Below are 26,851 nucleotides of genomic sequence, written 5' to 3'. Positions count from 1 at the left end.
AATAAGAGATCAATATTTATTTTTATTTAGATTGTAGTTCAGAAACATGCTTATTTCAGGCCAATAGATAGATATTGCTCTCATTTGTGGTTTAACAAATGTTGATTGTCAACATCATGCCTAAATATTAACTAAGCAGATTCAGAGACAAGGATTAAAAACTTGAATTTATATTTTTGCATTTTACAGATCGCTAAAACTTTTCACCAAAAGAGTAATCAAGTACTCAGAAAAACTTAAAAAAAAAAAAAAAAACATTACAAGTATATTTTATGTCCTGATGCTTTACATAAACTTACTGACTTATTTTACGTCCACTGAGTTTGTTGATAAAATCAGGGCTGTCACAATTGCTCTGTAAAAGTGGGAGAGGTAACGCCATGCTGTTGCTGCAAGCTGTCTATTAATGAGGCATCACTCCATCAGGGGCGGTCGGTTATGACAACTACTAGAGGCATTTTAGTGTGTTTTTGTTTATTCCTGTGCTATCTGCCTGCGTGTTTATGTGTGAGTGAGTGTCTGAGTACTTGTGACCCAAAGCCAACTCTGAAACATGCAAATTTGTAAGATATGTTTTAATTGTTTCGCCTAAAGTGCAACTGACGTGATGGACATGGAAATATTAATGGTAAGAAGTAGAGAAGAATGTTTACTGCATTATGAAGTGACGGCTTACACAAAGCCCAAGAAATCTGTATACATCCCACAGGATGAGCATCTGAGCTCCTCGATATTTAAAGATAGATCATTTTTCCATAATTTCAGCACATGATTGAATAAATCTTCTCACCAAGGTAAAAACAGTGTTCACTCTTTATGTGTTAAAAAGGATTAGTTTCACTAGACAGTGGTTAAAGTTGTTTCTCAACTGACTAACATTTAAATATTGAACCTATGATGTGCAGACTGTTCAAATGTCCTACCACCGATGGACACCATCAGCTTGTCCTTCTACCTAACGTCTTCTTTATGGATTGTAAAACCTCTTATTTTTCTTTTGGTTTTATATTTTATTCTTGTTGAAGTATAACATATAAGCTTCTACACTTACAGTAGGAAGCTACAAGGCATGCAAATACACACCACAGCTTCATAGTTTATGTCATAAAATTTCTACTTTCCATTAATTTTGTACAAATATTCGCAGCCCCAAACATATTTTAAACAAACTGAAATATTTACGCAACAACTTTGAATCATCATTGTTTGGATATGAAGTGTAAATTACTTTTGTTGCAACCCTTCTGAATTGCCTCTTGTTCCCCTTCTTTGATCAGCTCCGGGGCCCAAGAGAAATGTGGTCAGTTTGCTTTCTCACAGCACTTCAGCTGACACTACCAAGAACTCATTTTACAAAGTGCCTCACATCAACAAAACCAGCTCAGCATTTTCCTTTTGTACAATAGATTCCCCCAAACCAACTAAAACTTCCATAATGACCAAGTGGCTCAAACTGTGGCTGTGAACGATGTTTGGCTTGCACTTTCGCCGATATTGCCCCGTCCCTTTGGTCTCTCCTTTCAAGTCCATCCATTTGACAAAGTGAAAACAGCAACAAAAACACAAACAAAAAGCTCCCTCCCAAGCTTCAGCACGCACAGCCAAACCTGACATTCTAATTAGTTTTAAAAGTAATTGCTTGAAATGATTAGTTGAGTTGGGCCACTTTCCGTTGTTACCTCTGAATTGGAAATATAATTGTGGCAGACAGTAATTGGCCAGCGATAGACTGTTGGTTATTGTGGTCTGATGTGGCTGCCTGCATCATTACCACGGCTTGGACACAGTTCAGCTTTTGAACTACACTGACCAAAGAGGAACACAAACACACACGCACGCAATGCTCTGATTCCCCATGCCAGTTCTCCATCTCCACTCAAGTCCATGCCTCGCTCCAAGGATCTAAGTTGTTATCCATTCTGGCTGTCTTTTATTCTCCGCTTCTATCTTCCTTTTATTTGACCCTTCCATCCTTTACCTTTGGGGCAAATGGACTTCTTGTCACAGAAACAGAGAGAAAGAGACTGCAAGCCCTAATCCAGTCATAGGAACCTTCTGTTTGTAGATGGTTTCCAAACAGACAAAAGTGACTTTCATGCAGGAAGACTTAACAAAACAAAAATCTGGGGAATAATCTCCCCGGAATAGTAGACAAGCTTTTCACTCCACACATTTGCCACTCCTGTCTATGTTTGTGGGATTTCTTTGTGTACGTACTGGCTGCTATTGCCTGGATCAGTCTCTGTCTGTTTATGTTTGTTGCAGGAGTTTCCTTTGCTAAATTGTCTGGAAGCAGAACAGCCCCCATCAGCTAACCAGGCAGAAATGGCTGCGCATCCCGCTACGGGGATCCAGGACATGCCAGGGGGGCCACATATGCAGACAGGCGAGCTCACAGTGAGAATAACACGCACACTGTACCTTAATCTCACTGACTCAGTAGCACACTGACTCACAGGCTAATTGACTGACCAGCAGACTGCGGTGAAGGAAGCAGTGAGATGCTTTAAGAATTAAGGTTAGTGCACACATACCAATATCTGTTTTTTTTTTTTATGTGTTCAATCTTTACAATACTAGATTATTCATATTAAACTGACATAGCAGAATGTAAGACGTAGACTTATATCTATTGCAGAAACAACAGATACAGCTGAAGGTTATATGATTATTTTCTGTAGAGAAACAACATTGAACAACTTCTTCATGTGAAATGATGACTTGAAGGTGGAAATAATGACAGCTTTTCAGAGTCCACCCAGCTGCAATTTCTCAGTTTTGTGATTTTTGCATTTTATTATTTTTGTCTTGATTTATTAAGATAAAAAGCTACACTTTCTACTTTACCACTTTGTACAGATATCCTCTTTTCCATAAAATATAAGAAACATGTAGTTCTGCGTTTTCATAACCACTAAATATTTCAGATTATCAAGCACATTTCAATATTAGACAAAGATAACCTCAGTACATACTCACAATAAGTGTACTGTAAGCCATCTTTACCATAACAACTCCGATCCCTCTCAGCATTAATATTGAGGACAGAGGTAACAAACCAAAGCCAAAGACAGCCTGATGTTGAACCTTCAGACTTAGTGGCCTGGCAAAAGGCAGGCCAAAACAACAGTGTAACTTTTACTGTTTTGAAGTTTGGAGACTCACTTCCTGAATGAAATCCTGCAAAGTTTACGTTTCTAAAGGGTCTTTGTGTTCTGTTTTTTAACTCTTTGATTAGTAGACTGTGAGTATCGACAGCCTGGTGTGTGTGATCATCAGAACAAACTGACAGTAGGGAGCTCGATAGCCATCCCACCCAGCCTCCAATACCATCTGTCTGGTATGGATCTCTGGAGCTTGACGCCTGTTGGTTTGGGAAAAGTACACACCACAAGCCTCAAGGGCTGGCAGAGAAGAGTCGGAGGAGGTGTATCTGCTCCAATTGAAGCTGTTCAGTCATCTTCACAGACAGAAAACTGCGACCGGTAGGGTATATGGGCTCCTTTTCATGATCTCTTTCACTGTCTTTCTCCCTCCCTCCTCTCAGAGAGGAGCGCGAGTGATCAAACATGACTGTGATGTCTTAATTAAGAAGTACTAACAGGCTTGATTAAAAGGAGAGAATGAAAGGATCCATCAGTGAAAGGAGCAATTCCCCATCGGCCACAGGCAACATAAGTGGATGGGAGAGAAGAGCCTGCAAAGATGAAGTGATGGAAGAAAGCTGAGTGCAACAACAGAACAGAAATAAGGGAAGAGTCCATGTAGAAAAGTGACATGACTTTCCCTAAATAAATAATTTTACAAGTCGCAGTTATTGCCATAAAAGTGAAACAGATTGTTATTAGTACCCTCTATATGGTGGCATATATTAGGATTTGACATATTTTTGATTTGGAGGTAGCACAAGAGAGATTAAGATGTCAGAACAATGCTGCTGCATCTGACCTAAGTTTGTTTTTTGGTCACATTCTCCAACATGGATATAAAAACAAACAAACCTGCTTATTACTAGTGACAGCTCTTGTTTTTTTCATGTGTCTTTGCTCTATTAAAGCATCCAGTTAACTTGAAATGACCGCATGCTGTCTGTCTACCACACTATTCTTCACAGTCCTTATTTCTTGTCCTGTTTGCCCACTTTGTACTAACTTTACTAGTATGTGTTTTATTGGACCAGTAGTATGAAAAGGTGTTAAACAGTGAAAACTTCTAAAACACAAGAGGACAAGAGAAAGCAGAGTCAGTTTTTGAATATTAGACTGTTTGGATTACAAACACCTAAAACAAACGTTTATTAGTAAATTTCAGGCTCTTGTTTACTTCTTTAAATATCCTCTGATTAATGCCCTCCCAGATGAAGTTGATCATATACAAGTTTTTATCTTGGGACTTGATCAAACAAAACCAAGCAGTATGTTTTGAATGAAACACACTGCGGTCACTGTTTAGAGATCTTGTATTTTTTTTGCCACCACTATAATATACCCACAGGACATAGAAATGCACCACTTAACTTTTAAATTACGTATCTCACCTTCTAATTGAGTGCTGTCATAAGAAAACTAAGAATTTGTAACAGAATTTAATTTACTAGTCTGTATTATTTTATAGCAACAAATCAGCACAATGTTTTCCCTTTGCTGATGACTCCAAAAATGAGTTATGGAACTTTGGACACATAAAAACAAAACAAAACATAATTTGCACAGTTTTAAAAAAGGATGAAACTGTCAACATTTTTGAGGCACAATAAACAAACAAACAAACAAAAATAAAACAGGGCTACTGGTCTGTTTGAAGTTGGCTACAGCAAGTCAGTGAATGCCAAAAATCCACAACCAAACATGCACAGGGACATTAAAACACACTGGGACCACTGCCGATTAACCCCGGCCTCATCAAACATTCCCGACCACCACTGTCAAAAAAGAAAACAAGAAAGATAACCACATGCAAAATAAAAATCCGCACTCTATTGTTTGAAAGGCAATAGATCTTAATTTATGAGTGGTAACTGCTGTGATCTTACAATTTTAATGATTAAATGATTGATTAAGTAGTATTTATTTTCTGTGGATATACTTGTGACGTGAAAGAAAGCAAAAAGAAAATAAACACTAAAAGTGAATACTAACATCATAAAGGAATGTCCTTTCAATCTTTTGGTTTTTACTGTAGCAGAAATTATAAAGTACCTCTGTTTGAATTTACAGGGCATATCCATAATGTGAAATGACACAGGACTGGTACACCTTTCTTCTGTCCCTGTTGTCTCCTATGTAGGGAGCAGACACACCTCAGCCTCACTGACAGCCCATAGCCTGACTGTGCAGTGCTGCATAGCTCAGCACAGCTGTCTGTTGTCTGGTTCTTCCAATGTCTACCTCCTCCAGCTTCACTCCCGGCTTTGTGCCCACTCAGCATCAGAGTGATCTACACCTCTGTCATTTCCTTTGGTTCAACTCATAGCATTGCGAACAGTTATAACACAAAATATATATGGCTTTAATTACAGTTTACATTATTATTCTTTATTCTAATGCAGTCAAACTCTCCACAGAGTAAGGGGGAAAGAACGACAAACATATCCTATTAGACCAATTGTGGTCTGAATCTCCAACCTTATCTTTCCTTGAACTCCTCTAGGAGTTGCCACAGAAAACAGCCATGGCTTCCTCTTTGGGGAAGTATATTTAAGGGGCACATGCTGAGATTGCTTGTGTCAGCATTTCAGCTCAACAGCAGAACAGTGTTGACACGCAACAGATGAATGTAAAACCTTGAGAACGAAGACGTGCTGGAAGCAAATCCCTGATAAAAATGTTTTTTTATAAGCACACACTCATATTATCTTGAGTGCCTCTCCCAGCAGGCACAATCACACTCAGGCAGATAATTCAGTGTCACAGAGAGCCTTGTCTGTGACCCTCTGGTCCCCTCCAGACAGATGAAGCAGCTGGACAGGGACCCACGGCTGCCCAGAACTCACTTCCCTCGGGGAGCTCAAAGAGAAGAGTCCCCTCTCTGCCTCGGAGGATGACCAGCTGAGCTCAGTATGTGAACGCTCCGTGTCCCCATGCCCAGGAAGGTCTGAACAGGCGAAGCAAGACTTGCAAATGTGCAGTAGTGAAGTGATATATGTTTTTACTCTCTCCCAACCAGCATAGTTTTCAAAATAGATATTTAATGTTTTAGGATTTTAAAAAGTGTAGAGTTTAATGGTGGTCACTTTAAGATTTTAAGGGATAAATTAAACATATTTATTTACAAAAATGCTTCCTATAAATATTTTCAGAAATTATCCCTTAATAAGGATAGAATTATGCCTTTTTAAAACTTATTGCATATTCAGTGAAAAATGCCATAAATATGACTTTGTCTTGGCTACTATGCCTTCAACAAATAGGCAATGAGGAATTACATCTATGAAGCTACATATCGCCAGACATATAAAAAAGGCCTGGAGATATTTTACTAAGTTCAACAAAAAATGTATTCAGTAGCAAGACTGGATTTACTAAGTACATATTAATATTGCATAGTTAAATTTTCCAACTGCTTTTTCCGCCTTAATTAAATATTAAGCAGCGGGGGGACTTTGTGTGTTTCATCATAATGCCAAGACAGGGTAAGCATGATAGGATGACATTAATTTTTTGACAGATATTGTTTTGTAGAAAAGTGAGCACCGAATTTCTGCATAATTATGTAGCCTTGGTATACTGGGTGTATTTCACTTTGAAATTAAATATAAAATAATCTGCACAATACTTAGTGGAATGAGATCTGAAACCTTTAGTAACTCTCTATTTGTGAGGTATATTGATGATTGCATGACTCAGGTTTACCTGTGTAAATTCTTGCATGTGTTGTTTCACAGGAACTCAGTAATACACATTGCTCACACTCTCATAAGTACACTGTAAGCCCCAGATGACAAAGGGCTTTGGCACTTCTAAAGCAGTACCATTAATCAAGTCTGCATGAACACGAAGTGATTTTGCCAAACAGTAAAGAAAACCTAAATTTAAAATGTGTCTGACCATAATCAAACAAAAAAATCATAAGAAAATTTGCTATGTGACCATTTTATTAAAAAGAGGTTTAAACTAAGTACAGAAAAAATAGACATTTGAGTGTGTCAATCCGAGTCTGAGTCCCTCTGAGCTTTAATGATGCGTTTCGTCGGGCTTTCACTCAGAGTGCCAAAACTATGCAGCGGCCAGAGCTGTGAAGGGGAAAAAAGCAGAATAACAAGGAGTTAAAGGAGAAATAAGATTTGATTAATACAACAATAAAGCCAATATAGGGGGAAAAAAACACTTTATTTCACATCTTGGACACACGCCCTAATACAACTTTTAATGATGCATTTGACCTCATTAAAAATCCTGTTATTTCATCAGCTGTCGTAACAGGGCCTCCAGTGGAGTGCTGCCATCCAATCAGATGGACAGAAGGTTGCCTGACCTATTTCCAGGGTCATGGTTGCGATGACATCCGGTGACATGACAACATAGCAGAATGGAAAGCTAGACAATATGCTGTCCAGGCTTTGGCCAATCAGACACACTTGTTTCAAACTTCCAACTGGCTATAATCTCTGATTAGTACTTGGCCATAATGGAGGGATTTATTGGAGAACAATAAGTGCAAAGTGACTCAACTCCAAACACTTTGCTAATTTTCAATCCGAGATAAGAAAATGGAACATCAAGCATGTTTGACAAACCAAGATCATTTTAAAGTTGAATTTGTGTGTTACCTTGCAGCAAACACGACCTCGGATCAGGGCATATGGAATTGGGCCATAGTTCCTGGAGTCAGTGGAATTTCTAAGGTTATCCCCTTCCAGCCATACATGGCCCATCGGAACCTAAAATCATTGTTACACACACAATATTGACAAAATGATTAACGTGTACACTTGTCCAAAGTAAAACATAATGTAAATGCCCCCCTACCCACTCTCAAGACTGCTTAAAAGTAAATTATTCTCACAATGTAGTACAACTCTGTGTAAACCTCATCCCGTTCACCACAGTCCCCTCAGCTATCCCTCCCTCCTCACGTATCTTAACGTCAACTTGCCGATCCCTTTTTATCACCCCACTGTCGTAGGAGAGGGGTCATGGGTAACAAAACGGGTTGGGAGATGGAGACTTAGGAGAACTTCAAACAGGGTCATTAGGCTGTTGGCTGAGATCTGCGCCCCTCGTACCCAGGGAGGGCAAAGCCAGAGAGGGGCCTGAGATAGCTGGACAGAGGGAGAAAGAGGGAGCGAACTAAGCTGCGGCTAGCAGCAGCGTCCAAGGGTCTCCACCGCGGTCCGACCTGCCAGTGGGGCAGTCATCCAAGCAGGCTCTAATTCACAGTGACACCAATTATGATTAATCTCATCACTTTAGGAGAGTAGGCTTGTCAAGGCCCTAATTAAGTGTGCTGTCCCCCTATATGTGCAGACAGGATCAACAACACATTATATTGTCATAATGGGCATCACAATCCACGAGTCTATTTTTGTGTTGCCCAACTTTTTTAACGGCAAAAGTCCTCTGGAAGAAAGGGAAAAGAACGTGAATAAGGAAACGGGAAACTAGCAGTGGAGTGATGTCATGCCTTTTCCTGTTCTCAAGCTCCTTCCTCCTATCACTCCGGTCTCTGATTGCTCCCCAGTCATAATGCGGGATGCTGCATTTCATTTCATATTTGATAATTGAGACAGATGATGTGACATAATCACAAGCCAGTGACACGTTGACCTAACATGAGGTAAACAACTCGCTGACTAACAACGACACAAATGAATATCATTAAAGGAGTCATCTGAGAACCATATGTCAACATGCTGGATTCTCACCATTACACCTCATTAACATGGTAACATATGCTGGCTCCCAAGCACAGGAAAAAGAAACACTACTGTTTGTCATCTGCCAAATCATCATCTGCCAAATCATAACTTGGCTTTTTTATTTATTTATTTATTTTATTGATTCTGTTCATCTATAAAAACACAGTTTTTTGGTCAACAAATGTCAAGGAGAGCACTTCCTTATTAAATTATCCAGTGCATTTATGTTAAATATGAAGGCTTGTTTGTATCGACAAAGTTAGTGCACAACAATGTGAATTTGTGAGTTCTCAAAGTTCGTTTCCAAAATCAGATACAAAAACATCTTTAACAATAGTGACCATTTTCAGCCTCAACCTCACATCAAGAGCAATACACATTTTGTGTCCCAGCACAGGTATTTGATGTATTTGATTTTATTTAAAATGTCTGTCGCATTGTATCATCGCACATTGCGATATTGTGTTATCGCATTTTAAATGTTCTTTTTACTGTGTAGTTTTTTTCTCCCAGACTGGTGCTCAAGTCACTTTTTTTTGACGTCCTGGCAGTGTTCTTTGAGTCCTTGTGCTGATGTAAAATGAACCTTCACTTCTTTCTGAAAAGTGCTCTGGAGCAGATTTTCATCCAGGATGTCTCTGTACATTGCTCTACTCAACTTTTTTCTAACCTCACTAGTCCTACTGCTGTAAACCATCCCCATAACATGATGCCGCCACCAACATGCCTCACTGCAGGGATAGTATAGGCCAGGGGTTTTTTTATTCCTCATGATCTGAGAGTCCATCAGGGGCCTATTCACAACCTTCATATTGTAGTATTTGGTATGAGGAAAGAGATTAATTTAATTGAATTTTGAATTAGGCTGTAGTGTAACTAAATATGGAAAAGGTGAAGTGGTGTGAATAACTGTATTCCAGGTGGTTTTCTCTTTCATCTGGATAATTAAAATCAATCATTGTAATTTATCTCGATTTATTTTTCAACAAATTAGAATAATTTAAACAAGGATCTCATCTGTTAAACTAATAATTGGAAACACTTTCCCATCTAAGCAAAAATGTATAAAGCATACTTGGAAGATGAACAAGGCAGTAATTTAAAAAGTGATTTAACAGAAAGCTTTGAAACTTGGCCTTTCAGATCATGGCAAATTGAAACTAAAGCTAGAAATTATCTTCATGTAAGTCACAAATAGAGAAAAGAAATGTCAGAGGAAAACTTCAGCATTGAAAACACAGCTGGATCCAGATAGTTATTTTGGCATTCTCTTTCAGAAATCAATACACGAAACCCTATTATTAGGGAGTTTATCTGAAGACAGTTGAGATTAGTAAGTACTTTGTCATCTATCTTTAATGAACATCAATGTCTGTTTTCGACTTAGATTTTGACAAGCATTTTTAAATATCAAGTTCAACACAGGCTTAAAGTATTTATACATAGAGTTCCTTCAATGCGACAATCCATCCTGCTGGGCAGGATGGATGGGAAAGACAGCAGCAGTCTTGCGGTAGCAGGTTGGGTCCATGCCAGGCATTGTGTGCTTGTCAGAGATGGGTCGAGTAGAGCTGAAGCCAGAGCTCTCATCACTGTGGAGGACGGCTGTTTAACAACCTTGCCATTACACTGTTCATTATTTTAACATGATTGGGGTGAGGAATTACTTTCCATTAATACAGTGTGTATGAATATTCAGCTCATCTCCAACCATATCTCTCTGTCTAACTTTACAGCAGAGAACAGAAAGTATGCCTGATATTTTGCCTCGCATGTCTTTCTCTGTCCCCTGGTGTTACATTAGAGATCAACCGGTATTGTTTTGACACAATAGAAATGATTCTGAAAAGGTGAGAGAGCAATTAGTACATTGCTGGATCTCTGGGGGTGGAGGAGACACGTCTGTCTATCTGTCTGAACAAGAAAAGAGGTGATGACAGGGTCTAACATCGTCTTACAAAAATCATCTTTACAGGCTTACATATAATGTTTCACACCATCATAATAACCACACACAGGGACATAGATTCTCTGCACTAGAGGAAGAAAACTATATTAGGGGGCATTTATACGAAGAGGTATTTTCTCAGACTAGATAATGGAAATCAATATTAATATATTCTTAGGAGTTAAAATACATAATTCATGACGCCACATATTTGATGATAGATGACATTAAAATGCTTTAAGTATCTGTTATGCTATTACTAAGATGCATAATACATGTAAAAAAAATAAAAAAAACCAGAGAGCTACGACATGCTTTAACTTGTTTTTTGTCTCCATGGTGAGCTGAGTTTGCATCCTTTTGAATTCAGAGACTACTGACACAGATTTGAATCCCAAAACACAAACATAGTCTTGTAAATTGTACAATCGCATACACAGCTGGCAAAAGACACACCACTCATATCTCTGATAAATTTAAGTATTTTCAAGATCAGAGTATGGTTTTAGCCTATTTATTCACAATGGGGGAAGAAGGTCTGATCAGTAGGAAATTTCACCAGGAAACATAACGACTGAACAGGTCATACTATGCCTCTGCTTTTCCTCAATATTTTGCATGTTAGGGAATTATGTACAGGCTATACAGCAAAGGAACATTTTTCATTTATCATATTTGATTTGAATTTATTCATTTAGTGAAACAATTCACTGAGCATTCTTGCAAAGCAGTGATTCCTTATCGTTTGCCAGGGGATGTATTTCTTTAAATACTTTTTAAGCAAATTTATGTTTTAAAAAAATACAATGCTCAGTTATAGTGTTATAGAACTGAAAGTTAATGAGAGAGAAGCTCATGGCAGACTTCACATATAAGTCTGCCATGGATATATTGCATGGACAGAGGCTCCTGCATTTGCTGAATGACCCAGTAGCTTAACTCATCCATACTTTCACACAATCATAAGATTGTACACTTAGCAATCCTAGCTGATTGTGTTATATCAAATGACAGGAATAAAACATGTCAACTAAAACTAACACTTTGTGGTATCTTCCCCTGCAGCACAGCTAGCTTATGAAGGAAGTTAGAAAAGTAGCAGCTTTAAGCCACCACAAAAATGTTTTAAAAATCACAAGATAATTATATATTTTTGGGATGTGAAAAAAAAAATTAGGGTTATAAAAGTGAGTGTGTTCAATAGTAGTTGAGGATGTTGGGTTAATTTTGCCCATTATTAACCACAATGACAAAATTTGCTTCACCAACAACTACAGCTTACAGATGTTTGTTTTATTCCTACCTACAGACAGTCCTTAAAAGAATAATTAGCTATTTATGTGGTATACGTGCAGATCAGTTTCATTGTGGTAGTTCAAGGGCACCGGTCTAAAATGGAAACATTTTCACTGCAATATGATCGTTTCTATGTGGAGGTAAAGATAGTAGAAGTAAGCATTTATTTTGTCATTTGATGAATGTCACTTGCAGGGCTGCCCTTGTACTATATTTTTCTGAACTTATTCAGGCGTTTGCCCATAGTCTATAAAATACAAAGTAAATTCAAAGAGATGCAACATAAACACAACCTTTGGTTTGTGGACTGTCATATACTCATTCACACACACAAACACACACGTACACACACAAACACACAGTCAGATAACCCTCCTCCCACCCATCAGTCTGTCCATTCGGCTGGCACTAACTCTAACAGGCTTCAGAGAGATTGCAGGCCTGAGTTGTGGGTGTTGGGGGGAGCAGCAATAGAAAAGCAATGACAGTGGTTTTGGCAGCAGAAACCCTGTTCATTCTCTGGTTTTATCACCATTCTTAGGAAATATAGGTGTTGTCAAAAGCTGATATTTTGACCACTGACATAAAATGGATGTGCATGGTCTAAAATGTAAACAACTCTGAAAGCCTATAGACTGCGATATTCACACAAAGAAAAACTCAGACACAGTTTTGCATTATGCATAAGCATTCATTTTAGGGTGAGAGAAGCGATCAAGTGTTTTGTACTAAACAAATTTTTCATTCACTCTCTATATAACTACCTTTTCCTCATTTTTGGGAAACACTCTGAACTGCGGTTGTTTGCAGGAAGACAGTCTCTAAAACATAAATAAAGATACTCACATATGTGTGACTCTTCAACAAATCTGATGGAGAACTGGTGCAGATCTTATCACCCTCCAATCCAATAACCCTTTTACAAATGTTCATTTGCGGGTCGAATGGACTTTTGGCAATTACTATGTCACCCCTGAAAACAGATAAATACAAATATTCATGTAATGATACACAATGCATGATGCAGGTACTCGAATGTTATCAGTTATATTCTCAAAACCAGCTGTAGGAGACGTGTGACAGTTTCAATGAAACAAACCAGAAACAAACCAATCTCACTTGTTATCAAAATCAAATTAGCAAAATAGCTTATCAATAATGTTGACTCATCTGAAAATTAATTATTGAGCCATCCATGGTGTTAGAAACTGCACTCACAGACAAACAAGAGGTAAGATCTTACAATTTTATAATAAATATGAAAGAGCAATGGAGCATGGCATATCTAACCGATCAGAAGTCACATTTAATATTAATCCAGCAGTCTGTACTTATTAATAGGCTAAAGAAAGATAACACAACAAGATTAATTAAGTGTAATTAACTAATAAACAAAGCAAATAAACAAGACAAATAATTAACTTTAAGTTAAACTATTTGTTGACTAAAGGTTTAATGGACCAGGAGCTTGTTTCTTATAAAATAAAGTGAATTAAAACTCTAAAACTTATCAATTATGTTTAATTCTCAAATGTAAAGAGGAAGATCTTACTGAAGGTCTAATCTGGAATATCAAGGCTCCCACATACTTAACCAGAAACCAACCAGTCGACGCACAGTCACATGGTTGTGGACTGTTTGGTTTTGTACGCATTTTTCACACGACGACGCGGGACACTTTGAGGACGCCAATCTTTACTGAAGAACTGTACAAATGTACATATTTACTTCCTGCATCACATAAAAAAACGTTTATCTGACACAGCAAGATGCAGATACAAAAACCGTATAGTAGAAGTGGACTAGTTTGAAGAGAAATATCAACCTTGCTGTCCAAAGACAGTAAAAGTAATGTCTTTTTTCGAGTTTATTTAGTTTTTTGTCACCACTTCCTATGGTTCAGCCACCTCATTTCCTTCCCTTTCTTGGTAAGAGAAATCTAAGAGTCAAATACAGTGGTCGATATCCTTCATATAGACAATGGTAACATTACAATATTAAGAAAAATAAAACACGTTCTTTTGAAAAACGTGCGTATTTTTTAATGAAGATGTTATTTTAGTTAGATCACAAAATTCCACTGGTTAGCTGAAACAGGCACAAAAGCAAAGAGTCTTTAGAGATAGGAGGTCAGAGTCAAAAAGTTTGAGTAAGTTAAAAACAATAGCCAAACCTTTCAGTGAAGCAAAAAGAATCGTACTTACTTTTCTATTTTAAAAAGATGACGACTCAAACGTTCAGAAAACACAACATCATGGTTAACAATTGTGGGCTCCATAGAAGGACCAGAACACTGAATGAAGACAACAAAAAAAGGTTATTTTGTGTAAAGAAAAAAAAAAAAAACGTGTGAAAATGGGGCATCAGTGATGTAATCTTGTAAATACGAACCACCACAAATTCGCCTATATATTCAAAGGCACAGTGTGCAATGCAACCATACTGGATGGTGTAACCCAGAAGGCCCAGGGTTTTCCCCAGCATATGACGGAACATCTCCACCTAAGAAAGAGAACAGCCAAAAGTTACAAATTTTTTTTTTAAATAAATAAATAAATAAAGCTTTGAGGAGTTTCATTTCTAGAGGTGTGGACAAGGTTGTCACAGTTGGCCTACCGCTAAGATGGCACGTTCTTTAGTGTTTCATTCTCAGGGGCTGAGTGGCCAGTTCACACCAGAAAACTGTCCCGCACTTTGACCCTGTGGACGATGTTCCTATCAACACCTTGAGCTCAGGTGATGGACAAACACAGAAACTGTGACACATCCAGCCAGGCAGTCTTGCCCCGTCTACAGCTACATCTCTGACTGTGCTGCCATGATCATTAGAGCTGTTATCAGCTCCTGTCGGCACCATGGAAACACAAAAACACGGTCCGGGCACACTTGCAACAGCCCTGCAAACACTGTCATTTAAACACACAAGGAAAAGGTCTTCTGAGCAAACATCACAACCACTTTTGGGTTATTGACTTTTACTCAACCTGCGAGATGAACTGAAGAAAGCAAGCCACTATTTACACACTGTCCAGCAGGTTCTATATGTAGAAAAGCTCTTGCACACCTGCACATACACAAACCGCAACTGTATACGGCTAGGCTTAGATGTTAGTACTTGCTTCAGTCATTTTCTTTTTTCTCAAGCTGCTGTCCTGCTAGCCCTCCACAGGGTACACAGGGTAAAGAAATCTTTTTCTTCATCTCTTCTATTCCTTCTGTCTCTTTCCTTCTTTCTCTCGCCATGTCTCCTCTCCCTCCCAGGGTATTATTAACCAAAGCAAGCAGAGCGGAAACCAAAGTCCCAAATCCTCAGAGCTCTGGGAATGACTTCCCAAAGATGGACAAGGATTAGGACCCCCAATTTCTCCCTTACCCCACCACCTCCACCCCCTGTTTCTCCTCAGGTTCCCAACAGACCGGGTGTCAGGTGGCTCTGTGAGTCCTGCCAAAGGTGTTACCCCTAATCCCATTACCCCCGCCACTCTTCTCCCTCTGTTATACGCGCAGGTCCCTCTCATTCATTCCGACTGCATTTCAACTATTAAACTCTCCATCTTTTCTTTCATGTGTCTCTTTGGCCTATTCGCCATCCTTTTTGATCCCAAAAAGATAGACTGTATCCTCTCACTTCCCCACAACTTCTTCCCTCTGTTCCACAGTCACCCCTGACAACCCTGCACTTTCCAGAAAACACTGTGAATAGCAGGGCTCAAGCAGGTGAAGAGGGATATACAGATACCCTGCATGGAACCCAAAAGAAAGGCCCCTTTGCAATTCCAGCATACTCCTATTTCTTCTGCAAACTCAGTACTTCCCCAGCTGGTATGATAACACCTCTGGCCCTCTAATTCCTCTGTTGGCAAGAAAGTGGACTGAAGGTTAATGTGAATCTGTTCTGCGCTATAAGGCAGCATGTTCATGCCTCTTCCTCTTACTCTCAGCTTGATTCACCTGAATTTCCATCTCTGTGGTACTGTAATGCACTCTTAGACATGCTTTCCAGTGTTCACCTCCTTCTGCTGGGACCAGGGATCAGGAATCTTTGTTAGCACTCATTCACAGAGCACAGTGGACAGCCTCCCATACAGCTGCCCTCATATCTCTACTTCATCACACTCCCTCCCCTCCATTCCAGCATGCATTCATCATAGGTAGGGATTAGGAGACTTTGCATAACCAGATCACACGGCCACTGACTGATATCAAGAGTCCATATGCAGCCGCCTGGTTTTCTGAGTCCCCCTCTGTCACTGATAGTGTGTGTTTGTGTGTGTGTGTGTTCATAAGCACGGACAAAAGCATCACGGACAAGCACGGACAAAAGCATGTATTACCGTACATAGAAAGAGCAACATATGAGCTGAAGTTACTCTTGGGACTCCGAATGAGCTGGACATACACAGAGACTTCTAATTAAATATCTATTAGATCTAATTTCCCTCAGGCAAAGAATCAAGCAACCAATATTATCTTTCAGCTCGAATAGCCCCTGCATGTGTGTGTGTGTGGTGTTGGATGGGCAAAGGGTGTTAATCGCATGTTGTATTACAGCTGTAAACTAACACAAAATCTCTCTGCTAATCCTGGATTACAGGGCAAACATGTTCATGAGAAAACAACAACAGGAGAAAAAGTCAAAAGGCGCTTTCCCTGCAGAACCATCTGTTACCGCTGGCCTCCTGCTGTCACCTCGCAGCGCTACAGTCAGGATAAGGGGCCATTTTAAATGAATAGTTGCAGATGGAATTATATCAATGTGCGTTTAACTTTGTGATCCTCTTATTGACGGAACCCAAATTCATTCATTCAAGCAATCAAAACTAGATGAATCATCAGAATGTTTTCAATGTCCAATGTTACATGTCCATTTTGCGAAAATGCTGGTAAATACTTTGCTCCATTAAGAGGGGATAAAAACATTTGATGATAGAAAGTAATAGTGTTTTTTTCTGTAATTTGGGTTAAGGTGAACAAAGAAATATCTGCACAAAAAAATACAGGAAGCTGAAACAATTGAGCAGTTTGGGAATAGCTGCTGCTAAGCTTAAATTGTGAGTTAACTGGAAACGTTTGATACCATTACATGAAAGTCCAGTTTTATGATATTTCTAAGGAAAATGGCTTCATTTTATGACTTGGATTGGTAAATATTAGATCCACACAAGTAAGTCTTAATAACTTTACTCAATTATCAATTGCTGGTTTTCTTTGAGGCTTGAAATGCCTGTTGTTGAGATCGTTGAGATTTTATCTAACCAACATTAACTACAAAGCAAAACGTGCACTGGAGTTCACCTGATAGAGTTAATAGTTTCACATCCAGTGGAATAAAATCAGATGAAAAATAATGACGGTCAAATTAAATAATTCTAGACTGGTAACCTGTTTCAAGTTTATTCGTTTTCCTGCATAATGAACGCTGGAGATAGGTTTCCTGAACTTTGTTTGAGGTTCATCAGATTTAATATAATTGATGGGAGATGGGAACTCAAAAAGACTGGATGCTGAAATTGAATCAGAAGTTGTTCCAAAAAAGTACTAATCTATGATTGTGCACACACCTGTGCAATCATGTTACTGTACTTTTTTTGGTGTTCTACTTTTTTCTCCCAAAGAGATATATATTTCTTCAGCTGAATTGTACAGGATAAATGTTTTGAAATATTCTTGGTCTATTGTTTTACATAACAAAAACTTGGCATTTAAACAGCATTGAAACAAATGAAAACAATAATAAGCTTTGATTAAATTGATGAACAGGCAACAAAACCTGAATTTTCACAAATAGATAAGCCAATCAAACACCAAAGATGATGAATGGAAAATCTACAGGCCAATTGATTGGAGTCAACTGTATTTTCCAGTGCAATTCTTTGTAAAGCTAAAAGAAAAACTACTGCAGGAACTTAAAATGAAACATAGTCAGTAACCCAGTAAAAGTGATACCTAATTAAACGCACATTATTGATGCCATAAGGAAATAGTCAGAAAGGAATTACCTCTACTGGTCTCAAGAGGTTTGACCCTGCCATGAGTGAGTAGTGTTAATTGATATACATGACCAGTCTATTAGGACCACAAAGCGAATTTCAATCCAAACAGCACACAAGGGCCTTGCAGCGGACTTCTTACACAACTAAATTAGGAAAACATGGGCTGAGAGAGAACTGGGCAACAGGGGGGCTAAGAGGCTTATGAGCCCCTTGTCAGATATTCTTCTTCTCCCTGAGGATCACAGATGGAAGGGAGTCTGGAGAAGCAGCCACACCAGAGTGGGGACGAATCCCACCTCTGATGTCTTTCTCTGGACAGCAGAAGGCAAGGAAGGGTGGGGAGTGAGCCCTGTTGCGCATGGCTTGATTTCATCTTAATGTGATATATAAAAAGGAGGAGCTTTGGCGACAAGGGGTGTGTGGGGGTGAGGAGGAATTGTTTCAGCTATCAGTGCAATCACAGTTAATCCTGAAGATTTAAACACAGACACCTGGCTGGATGGGGAGTAACAGATGTAAAAGTCCCAGGACGGTGTCTGTACAAAATCCCCGTCCCTTCGGCTCCTGCCTTCTATCAAAGGTTTAATTGAAAAGACTGATCTCCATATTGCTCTTTGTATTGTTGCTAACAGCAACGCAGCCGTGAAACAGCTGAGTGAGGCTGCTATTTGAGGAGCTCAGGGTTTATACCTACAATCAAAGGGTCAGTCAGAGCAAATAATAGCCAAGTGATATGAATACAACTGCTGCGAAGTGGAAGGAAGTGCAGGCTGACACAGTCCCCAGCCAATTACATTCAGTGGAAAGTCAGTCACTAAGCCTTATTGTATTGACCACAAGAGATTGTGTGGTGCTGGCTCTGTGTTGAAAGAATTCAGAGATCTTATCTGTGCTTGTATCAGATTTACAAAGGAGTTTGGGTTATCCATGGCCCCAAGCTCAACACTAGCTTCTATTTTTTAATACTGACTAGTGAAAGACTTCTTAGCTCACCTCCAATTTTTAGACTGCATTATTTTCAATTCTACAAGAGAACACGTTTTGTATTTTGATTGTTTCTGAATGTGTTTGAATATGTCAAAACATCATATGACTCAAACAAAAACATCTGAGAAAACCACAATGAAGCAATTCAGACTATGGGGCACAGAATAAATGAAAAAAAGGGAAAACTAGTTTGATAAAATTAACTACAAACAAAACCTGCCCTGTGCTTATTGTGCCAGCCATGTTAGACTGTTGCTTTTTTTTCAGTGTTAACAAAACAAATTTGGTGCATGCTGATAATAATCTGGCATCCTCTGGACGCAAAAAAGTTAGGACTCCTTATAGCAATTCCACACAGATGGTAGAGGAACATTGCAGAAAGCAAAACAGTCAGACCAGGAAAAGGTCTGACATGTTATGACTGCTGCTATTATTTAGCTCAATCAGATACAGCAGCTGACATAATAAGAATACAAAACACACCTCCCCGCTAGACCCTGATTTGAAAAGGTGTGTTAGTTTTGCACAATTTCTCGAGCCTGTTGTGGAGACACTAAAAATATTTCTGCACAGTAAAAGTCCAGCAGAGATTTGTTAATCAATTTCAATACTATGCAGATTAGCAGAAATCCCTGCACTTATTTTTCTACTGAAGCCAAATCTCCTTTTCAAAAATGCAGGTCGGTTAGAGCAACTTATTTGGCTTGTATAGTCTCCCCACAATGCCCGGCGTTGTCAGTCATGATATATTCCCTTGGCCTCCTGTCAACATGCATAAGTCTCAACAGTGCTGTCAAAACAGCAGGACTGTCTCTGCTGAGAGCGTTTGTAAAGTGAGCAGTTGGGCGATTGCTTCCTCGGGAGAATCACAGCATCCCGCGATCCTACATGGCCTCTGGCCTCTCTGCTACACAAAGCTTTTTACAGCTGTCTTAAGGATGTCACTGATCAGTCTTGACTCCAAAAGAAATGTTAGTGGACTATGTAATGTTGATATTAAACTGTGGTTGTCCTAAATAGTATATTTTGAAGGTCTAAGAATAAATAAAAGTAATTTTATGCATAATAATCTTTGTGACTTTTTGTTTTTGGATACTATTGTAGAACTCGATCCAAGATCTGTTCATCGTCTTACACTAAGTAATACCTTCATTGGATTTCAGTCCATTAAGCCATTATCTTTAGCTCACTTGTGATCGGATCAGGATAGTAAAAGGTCCAACACGCAGTTAAATACTCTCCATCTCAGTCTGAGCATGTCCAGGCCAGAAGAGATACGTAGTCTCTCCAGTGAGTTCTGCATCTGCCAATTTTTAGCTCAGGTGCCTGAAAAAACCTCCGAAGTGAAGCACCCAAGAGACATATTGACTGGATGCCTGAACAACCTCTGCTGATTCCTTTTGATGCAATAGAACAGCAGCTCTATTCCAAGCTCTCCCCCAAAAGACGGAGATGCTCACCCCATCTCTAAGGGTGAGCCCAGCCACCCGACGGAGAAAGCTTATTTCAGCTGCTTGTATCCGGGACTTTGTTCTCTTTCTCAAGATCCATTTTACCATCTGTGAGGTCAAGGACAGAGATGAACCAGTAAATTAGGAGCTTTGCATGTGGCTCAGCAGACTGGAACACCACCCACCTTACCGCAGACGAGGTCTCAGTCTGTCTTCCCATTTTCTTATTTCCTTCTCCATTCTACCATCACCCAAGGATAAGACACCAAGACACTCTTATCTCAGGCACTTTGCACTTGGCTGCAAACTACTCCAGAGAACAGTAAAGACAGTCACAATCTAAACATGCCAACAGAACCACATCATCTGCCAAAATCAAAGATGAGACCCTGAAGTTCCAAAACCTGAGGCTCTCCTCTCCAAAACTATGTCCTTGGAATCTGTCTAAGGAAACCAAAACACAAGTGGATTATTAGAAGTGTTCTAATATATTTTACCCAGAGGTTGATGAATGAAGTTTTGATGTTCAACATAAATGTATTGCTGCATACCTCATTATCAGCTCAGTTGCTCAGTAGTTGTCTCCTAAGAGATTTCTTCTGTTTTTGCTCGTTATACTTAAATGTTTCAGCTCCTCAAACAAAATTTCCTATCAAACGGTGTAAATACAAAAATTGACTGTCACTTGTGTAAAACATAAATTGAATGTGATTAAATATGTTTTTGAGTTCTTAAGTTAGGCCTGTTTATCCATGGAAACAAAAAATCTCTAAAAAAAAACTGTTCCACAAATTTAAATAGACTAATAAATCTAAAATATATTGAAACTGCTCTTTTCAAGACAAATGAAAAAGCAAATGAGGAACGATAATTGACAAGCCCCTTGCGTGGTAGCAAACCACAGTACCAGCTGTGATCCACAGGAGACTCAAATACATTTTTTGTCCATTGACGTGAGAGAGGGGTGCAGATTTTATGGAAGAAGTGTGTCGTGGTACATTTGGGGTACAACTAACAACATTTCAGAAAGAAGAACATCATTCTGACTGTAAAACATGGAGGTGTTAAGTGTGTTGGAGGTTACTTTAGGCCCTGAGTGACATGCCATAGTTGATGACTCATCCATTATGTTCTTTACGAGAATAGTATGGACAACAATGTCTAGACATGACCTGACCTTAAACTCAAAGAAACTTGGGCTACTCTTCATGATCCAAAGTACACCTTAAACTTGTCTACCTGGGAATCTCTCCATATTTTACATTTTAAGAAAAATATAACATTCCTCTTTCAAAATACGCATATTTTAGTTTAAAAGTAAGACATTTAGCATCAATATTTATTCTGTTTTATTGCCTACTTTACCTACTTCATTAAAAAAATAATTTATTGTTAAACAATAACAATAATAAACCATTTTCTGGGCGAATATCCCAAATCAAAACGGGGATTTCCTTAAATTTAATCGGTCTGAAATTCTCTAAAACATTTTTCTGTTTTTTTTTCTACCTATTAATGAACTCTTTATAAAATAAACAGATATTGCCGAAATCTTTTAAGCATTAACCGAAAATGACTATTTTCTGTGTAAAACTTAAAGTGAGATTCCAGGAATTGCCACGAACGCAACAACTCAACATTATTGAAAGCAAACATTGATAAACTTACAATATATCTGTGAATCTTTCCTGATTACAGCTCAACGCTCAATGTGACAATCCCAGCCTCCCCTTGACAGCTTCCTGAATCGGCAAAGTAACAAACGAGACTGTCATTGGTCGACTTGCCCCGGACCTTTTCTCTGATTGGATAACATGCTCCACAACATTGACGTCATCAGTAGCAATATGGCAGCTCCCGTGAACAGTGTGGGTAAAACCTCAGCTGACCGTTTACAGGTTAATTGTACGAGCTTTCAGAAGAAAACAAGGAGTAAATTGATCTCCATACCCGGGACGAGACCTTCGGTCCAAAACGGACAGCTCTTAGTTTCAACCGGTGTCACGTCGCTGGACTACCTGCTCGGTCAGTGTCCCGCTGCTGCACAGGCTCAGAGCCATTTTAATGCAACGTTGGACAGAGGGAATATAGTCAGCTGCAAACAAACCCACACCTTCACATTCTCAACATATCACGAGTTGAAAGCATTAAGCTGGATCTTTGTCAGAACCAAAAGTTCTCGTATTGCATTATCGTTATGTATTGCAGAACTTTTTTTTTAATAAAAAAATGTTTCATTGAAGTATTTCTCTCGCCATACTTGTGTCAAGATATATCCTTTAAAACACTTGCATATGGACGTCTGCATACTGTTGAATAATATAATCAAGACGCCGTCCAGTCCCTTACTTTTGTTTAAATATATATATATACATATATATATAGATATTAATAATGTTATATTTACTTCCCTACAGGTGGTGGATTAGCAGTTGGTACAGTGCTTCTCATTGGTGAGTTTTTGTCTTTACCTTTTTCAAGTAGGCAGTTTGTTGTCTACAATCTGCACTTTGTGTTTCTTGTTCCTTTTTTGTAGAATCAAACCTGAAAATAATGTATTTTTAACCTGTTGTAGATTTAAAAAAAACAAAAGCATTTTTCTTTCTATTTTTATTCAATGCGTTTAAAAAGACAAAACCTTCACTTAAACATGAGCTATAAATGTGTTTATCTTTGGACTGTTAAGTGTTTGCAATAATTTATGCAGATTTTTTATACAAAAGGAAAATTGAAAGAGGGAACGAAGTAGAAATAGTAATATCCTTTATTGTCCAAGATTGGGGAAATTTGATCTTTTTCCTTACGTGAAAGGTCAAAAATGACATGCATATGCTTTAATGTGTATCTTAATCGATTTTATATGGTAGACCAACACCATGAAGAATATAATTAAACGTGAAGTGGGAAAATATACATGGTTTTAATTTTTTGTACACGGAAACAGAAAGTACTGCTTGCATTTGTTTTGAAGTCCACTGAATAAACGTTTTGTAGAACTCAATCTCACCATAGTGTAAGTTATAAAACTTTTTTATCTACAGATTGAAATTTTTAATTTCAGTGCTCCAGTTTGAAGGTATTAACACATATGTTAATATTAATATCCAGTGAAATTAGATCTGGACCTTGGACTATTCTAAACTTTGGAATGAATGCATTATCATTGCAAAGAATGTGATTTTACTGCTTACACGTTATTCAAGTAAACCAGTTCTCAAATGACGATATTCTGCATGTTTTTGTTCTTTTTCTGTTTCTAATCAAATGATGGTTCAGTAACAGAACTTCTGCTGAATTTTGAAATGTTGAGGAGGAGCTTAGTCCATTTGAGTCAGGTGTGTTGATGCAGAGACTCATTTAAAACCGTAATGACACTGAGCCCCAAAGACAGGAGCTGGACATACATTACGTAGACATTATGTTGTTGGTTCAAGTTTCATTCTAGTCCTTGATTGTTTGAGAAGAGTTTTATAACTAAGGTTTGATAGATCCTTATAATAAAAACAATAAGCAGTCTATCACAGACAGAGGATATGCACATTAGTACACCAACCATTTGCTCATTTGATGATGAAAACAAATGTTCAATAGAAATTCAAAATCATAAGAAAAAATAAAATATTTCATCATTCAGCAAATGTATAAGAATGAATTTCTTGTCCATTCTTGATAAGAAATCCAAGAATGGATAGGAAAAACATTGAAATTTGTTCGTTTGAACAGGGTTACAAAGCAATTTTTCAGACTCCATTAAACCACAGTGAGCGGTATTAAACAAAAAGTAAAGAAAAACGGAACAGTGGTGAAGCTGTGACTGACCAAAAACGGTATCTAATTAAAGAATTTCAAGGCAAAACCATTGCTTACCAAATAACTTAAAGATTCCTTCAAGTTACATGTGACTCATGTACAGAGTCCTGAGTCCTTGATGCAACCGTCACAGGTTCAAGTCCTGACCTGATGACCTTTGCCACTTGTGTTCCCCTTCTCTCACGACCTGCCTTCCTGTCACTTCATTATCAAATAAATTTAATTTGAGCCGAAAAATAAAAATAAAAAAAGACTCCTGTAACATTTGCCATCAATCCCATCTTGATGATCCATCACATTTGGCACAAACCTAACACAGCTTTTAGAAAAAGAACATCAGACTTACTGAAAAGCATTGTGGTAACGGTAGTGTCATGGTTGAAGCATGGTTTGCTACTTCTGGACCTCCATGGCTTTACATAATCAACAAAACCATAAATTCTTAATATTGTGAAGAAGAGTGTTTGTCAACAAGTTAGTGATCTTAAACTGTGGCCCCTTAAGTTATTTGGCATGCCAGTGAACAGAAGTACACCGGCAAGTCCACATCTTTGTTTCTCAAAAAAAGATAATAGGATAAAAAATAGGCTTTGGAATGATTTAGTCAAAAATATCATGAAGATGCTGTGGGGTCCTGAATATTCAAGTCCAAAATCCTCCATTGTCATCGACAATAGAAAAAAACAGGGGCCAAACAATTTCCAACAGTTATTGCAAATGCTTGTTGGTAGATGTTGGTCCAAGACTGTCACAACCACTTTGTTTAGGGGGGAATTACCTTTTCATATTGTTTGAATTGCTTTCTACTCTCGTTCTTGAATTCCTTTATAGCTTTCTCTGTGATAATACTTTGATAAATATAAATTTTCATGAATAAAAGTCTTTAAAACCTCAGCAACACATTGACTCAATTCCTACAACCTAAATTGGCAACTATTTAGGAATCATCCACAGGCTCTGCGGTAAGTGTGTTACTCTCAAGCAGACTGAGAAAATGGACTAATAAGCTGAAGGTCTCCTGTTAGAATCCCAGGTGTTCACACTTTTCGGTTGCTTCTTCATTAATATGCTCCTCTGCAGATGTTTCATAGAAGTTTTCAGAATAACATAAATCGCAAGTGGGTTTCCAGGGGCTTAAATGTCTTCCACTGTGTTATTATTATTATTATCATTCATTGTAGGCTAGGCTATATGCACTGGTGGACAGTGAGGTTAAGGTAGTCATGTTTCCCCTTGAAGCTGTAATTTGTGTGTAGCCAAGGCCTATACCAACTGATGATATTGCTTTGCCCTTTAATTCATCCCCCCAATCGATGCAGGAGTCAGTGATTACACACTAATGCGTTCTTCCCTTCCATTTTGTGAATCAATGTACGGTTGGTTTCATCTGGTAATGAGAGACACAGTAAAGGTGAAATGCGTGTGTGTGTGAAGCACTCTCTTGTGTTTGTCTCTGAAAGAGTGGCATATGTGCACGATGTGTGTGTGTGTTTTTTTCCCGGGTGGAGTGGGGCGGAGTGTGGGGAGTTTGGAGTGTGTGTTTGTTTGTGTTGTGTCGTCTGCTACAGTCTGCCCCTTTAGCCGTGATGGCCTGTTTGTGAGACACAGACATAAAATTATCAGACTGGTCATTGTCTGCCTTTGAAGTGTCTTGAGCTGTCTGTCCTGATTTGTCACCCAGAGGGGGGATCTCTTCAGTATGGACACTGTCTAAGAATATCTTGTGTTTCTGCAAGTAAAGAAACAAAGCTGCCTAGTCTGTATTACATTGATCATTTATGGTTTTGTTCCTTTGTTAGATTAAAGCTTCTTTGATTTAAATGCCACCTTATTCAGTGCCTTCAAGCTGTTTTACATTATTTTATTTCAGTTCTGTGAGCAAAACAGAGATGGCTTACAGATTGTTTAGCAGTGTACGAACATAAACAAAAGGATTTTCAATTTATATTAAAAAGAAAGTAAATGTTAGTTTTAATTAGAAATTCACCATCAGGTGTGTTCTAGTCTAATTTTCTGATTTAGACATTTTTAGCTATTTTTGCCAAAGGGTTAAAATGCATTTAAAAAAAGAAGAAATTCAGAATATTTGGTAGAACCTGTAGTTTTGAATCCCTCAATAAATGAAGGAATTATAGTATTAGTTGCAAAAAGCACCAACGCATATTTCCCAAATATTTGTCTTAATTTGCATCAAAATGACTCTTTTGTATTTTTGATGCCTTTGTGATTTTATGTTTTGATGCATTTATTTGTTAAAGAAAAATGGAAATTCAGTTTTCAGTTACCTGTTGATTTCCAAACACATCTGCTCATTATCATAATCGAACCTTTGTTTAAGGCTATAACTACGATTGATGACTCAGTATGAAGACAACATAATTTTACAGGGACATGACAATGAGCGCAGGTAGAGTGTGTAGCAACTGAAGGAACTGTTCAGAATTGCAGCACATCTTTTCTTTTGCTTGACAGAAGGGTAGTCCATAGCAACCTTCTGTTATTTAGTATT

General features: G+C 38.3%; 2 protein-coding genes across 6 annotated transcripts in view; one reads left to right on the top strand and one right to left on the bottom strand.

Moving 5' to 3' along the window:
* Positions 1-7,075: 7,075 nt before the first annotated feature.
* On the bottom strand, positions 7,076-22,283 carry immp1l (inner mitochondrial membrane peptidase subunit 1). Of its 5 annotated transcripts, XM_055037069.1 has the most exons (9): positions 22,201-22,262; positions 21,084-21,181; positions 20,937-20,976; positions 20,718-20,839; positions 14,493-14,603; positions 14,306-14,394; positions 12,948-13,074; positions 7,769-7,879; positions 7,076-7,231 (listed from the first exon to the last, which is right to left on the bottom strand). In XM_055037069.1, exons 5-9 carry the CDS (start codon positions 14,595-14,597, stop codon positions 7,145-7,147), a joined length of 519 nt encoding a protein of 172 aa, XP_054893044.1. In that variant the 5' UTR covers positions 14,598-14,603; positions 20,718-20,839; positions 20,937-20,976; positions 21,084-21,181; positions 22,201-22,262; the 3' UTR covers positions 7,076-7,144. The 5 variants fall into 5 exon arrangements, with proteins under 5 accessions (XP_054893044.1, XP_054893042.1, XP_054893045.1 ...); XM_055037067.1 differs by having other exon boundaries at positions 20,718-20,976; XM_055037070.1 differs by lacking the exons at positions 20,718-20,839; positions 20,937-20,976.
* A 96-nt stretch (positions 22,284-22,379) lies between these two features.
* Positions 22,380-26,851, top strand: part of elp4 (elongator acetyltransferase complex subunit 4) — a 53,825-nt gene continuing 49,353 nt past the window's right edge. The window contains exons 1-2 of the mRNA XM_055037065.1: positions 22,380-22,557; positions 22,950-22,985. Of these exons, the coding sequence (XP_054893040.1) occupies positions 22,380-22,557; positions 22,950-22,985 (214 nt within the window). The remainder of the gene's footprint in view (positions 22,558-22,949; positions 22,986-26,851) is intronic.

The sequence above is a fragment of the Poeciliopsis prolifica genome, unplaced genomic scaffold (genome assembly GCF_027474105.1).
Source record: "Poeciliopsis prolifica strain line A6 unplaced genomic scaffold, Auburn_PproV2 SCAFFOLD011, whole genome shotgun sequence".
NCBI lineage: Eukaryota > Metazoa > Chordata > Actinopteri > Cyprinodontiformes > Poeciliidae > Poeciliopsis > Poeciliopsis prolifica.
This window is presented reverse-complemented; position numbering and strand designations above follow the sequence as displayed.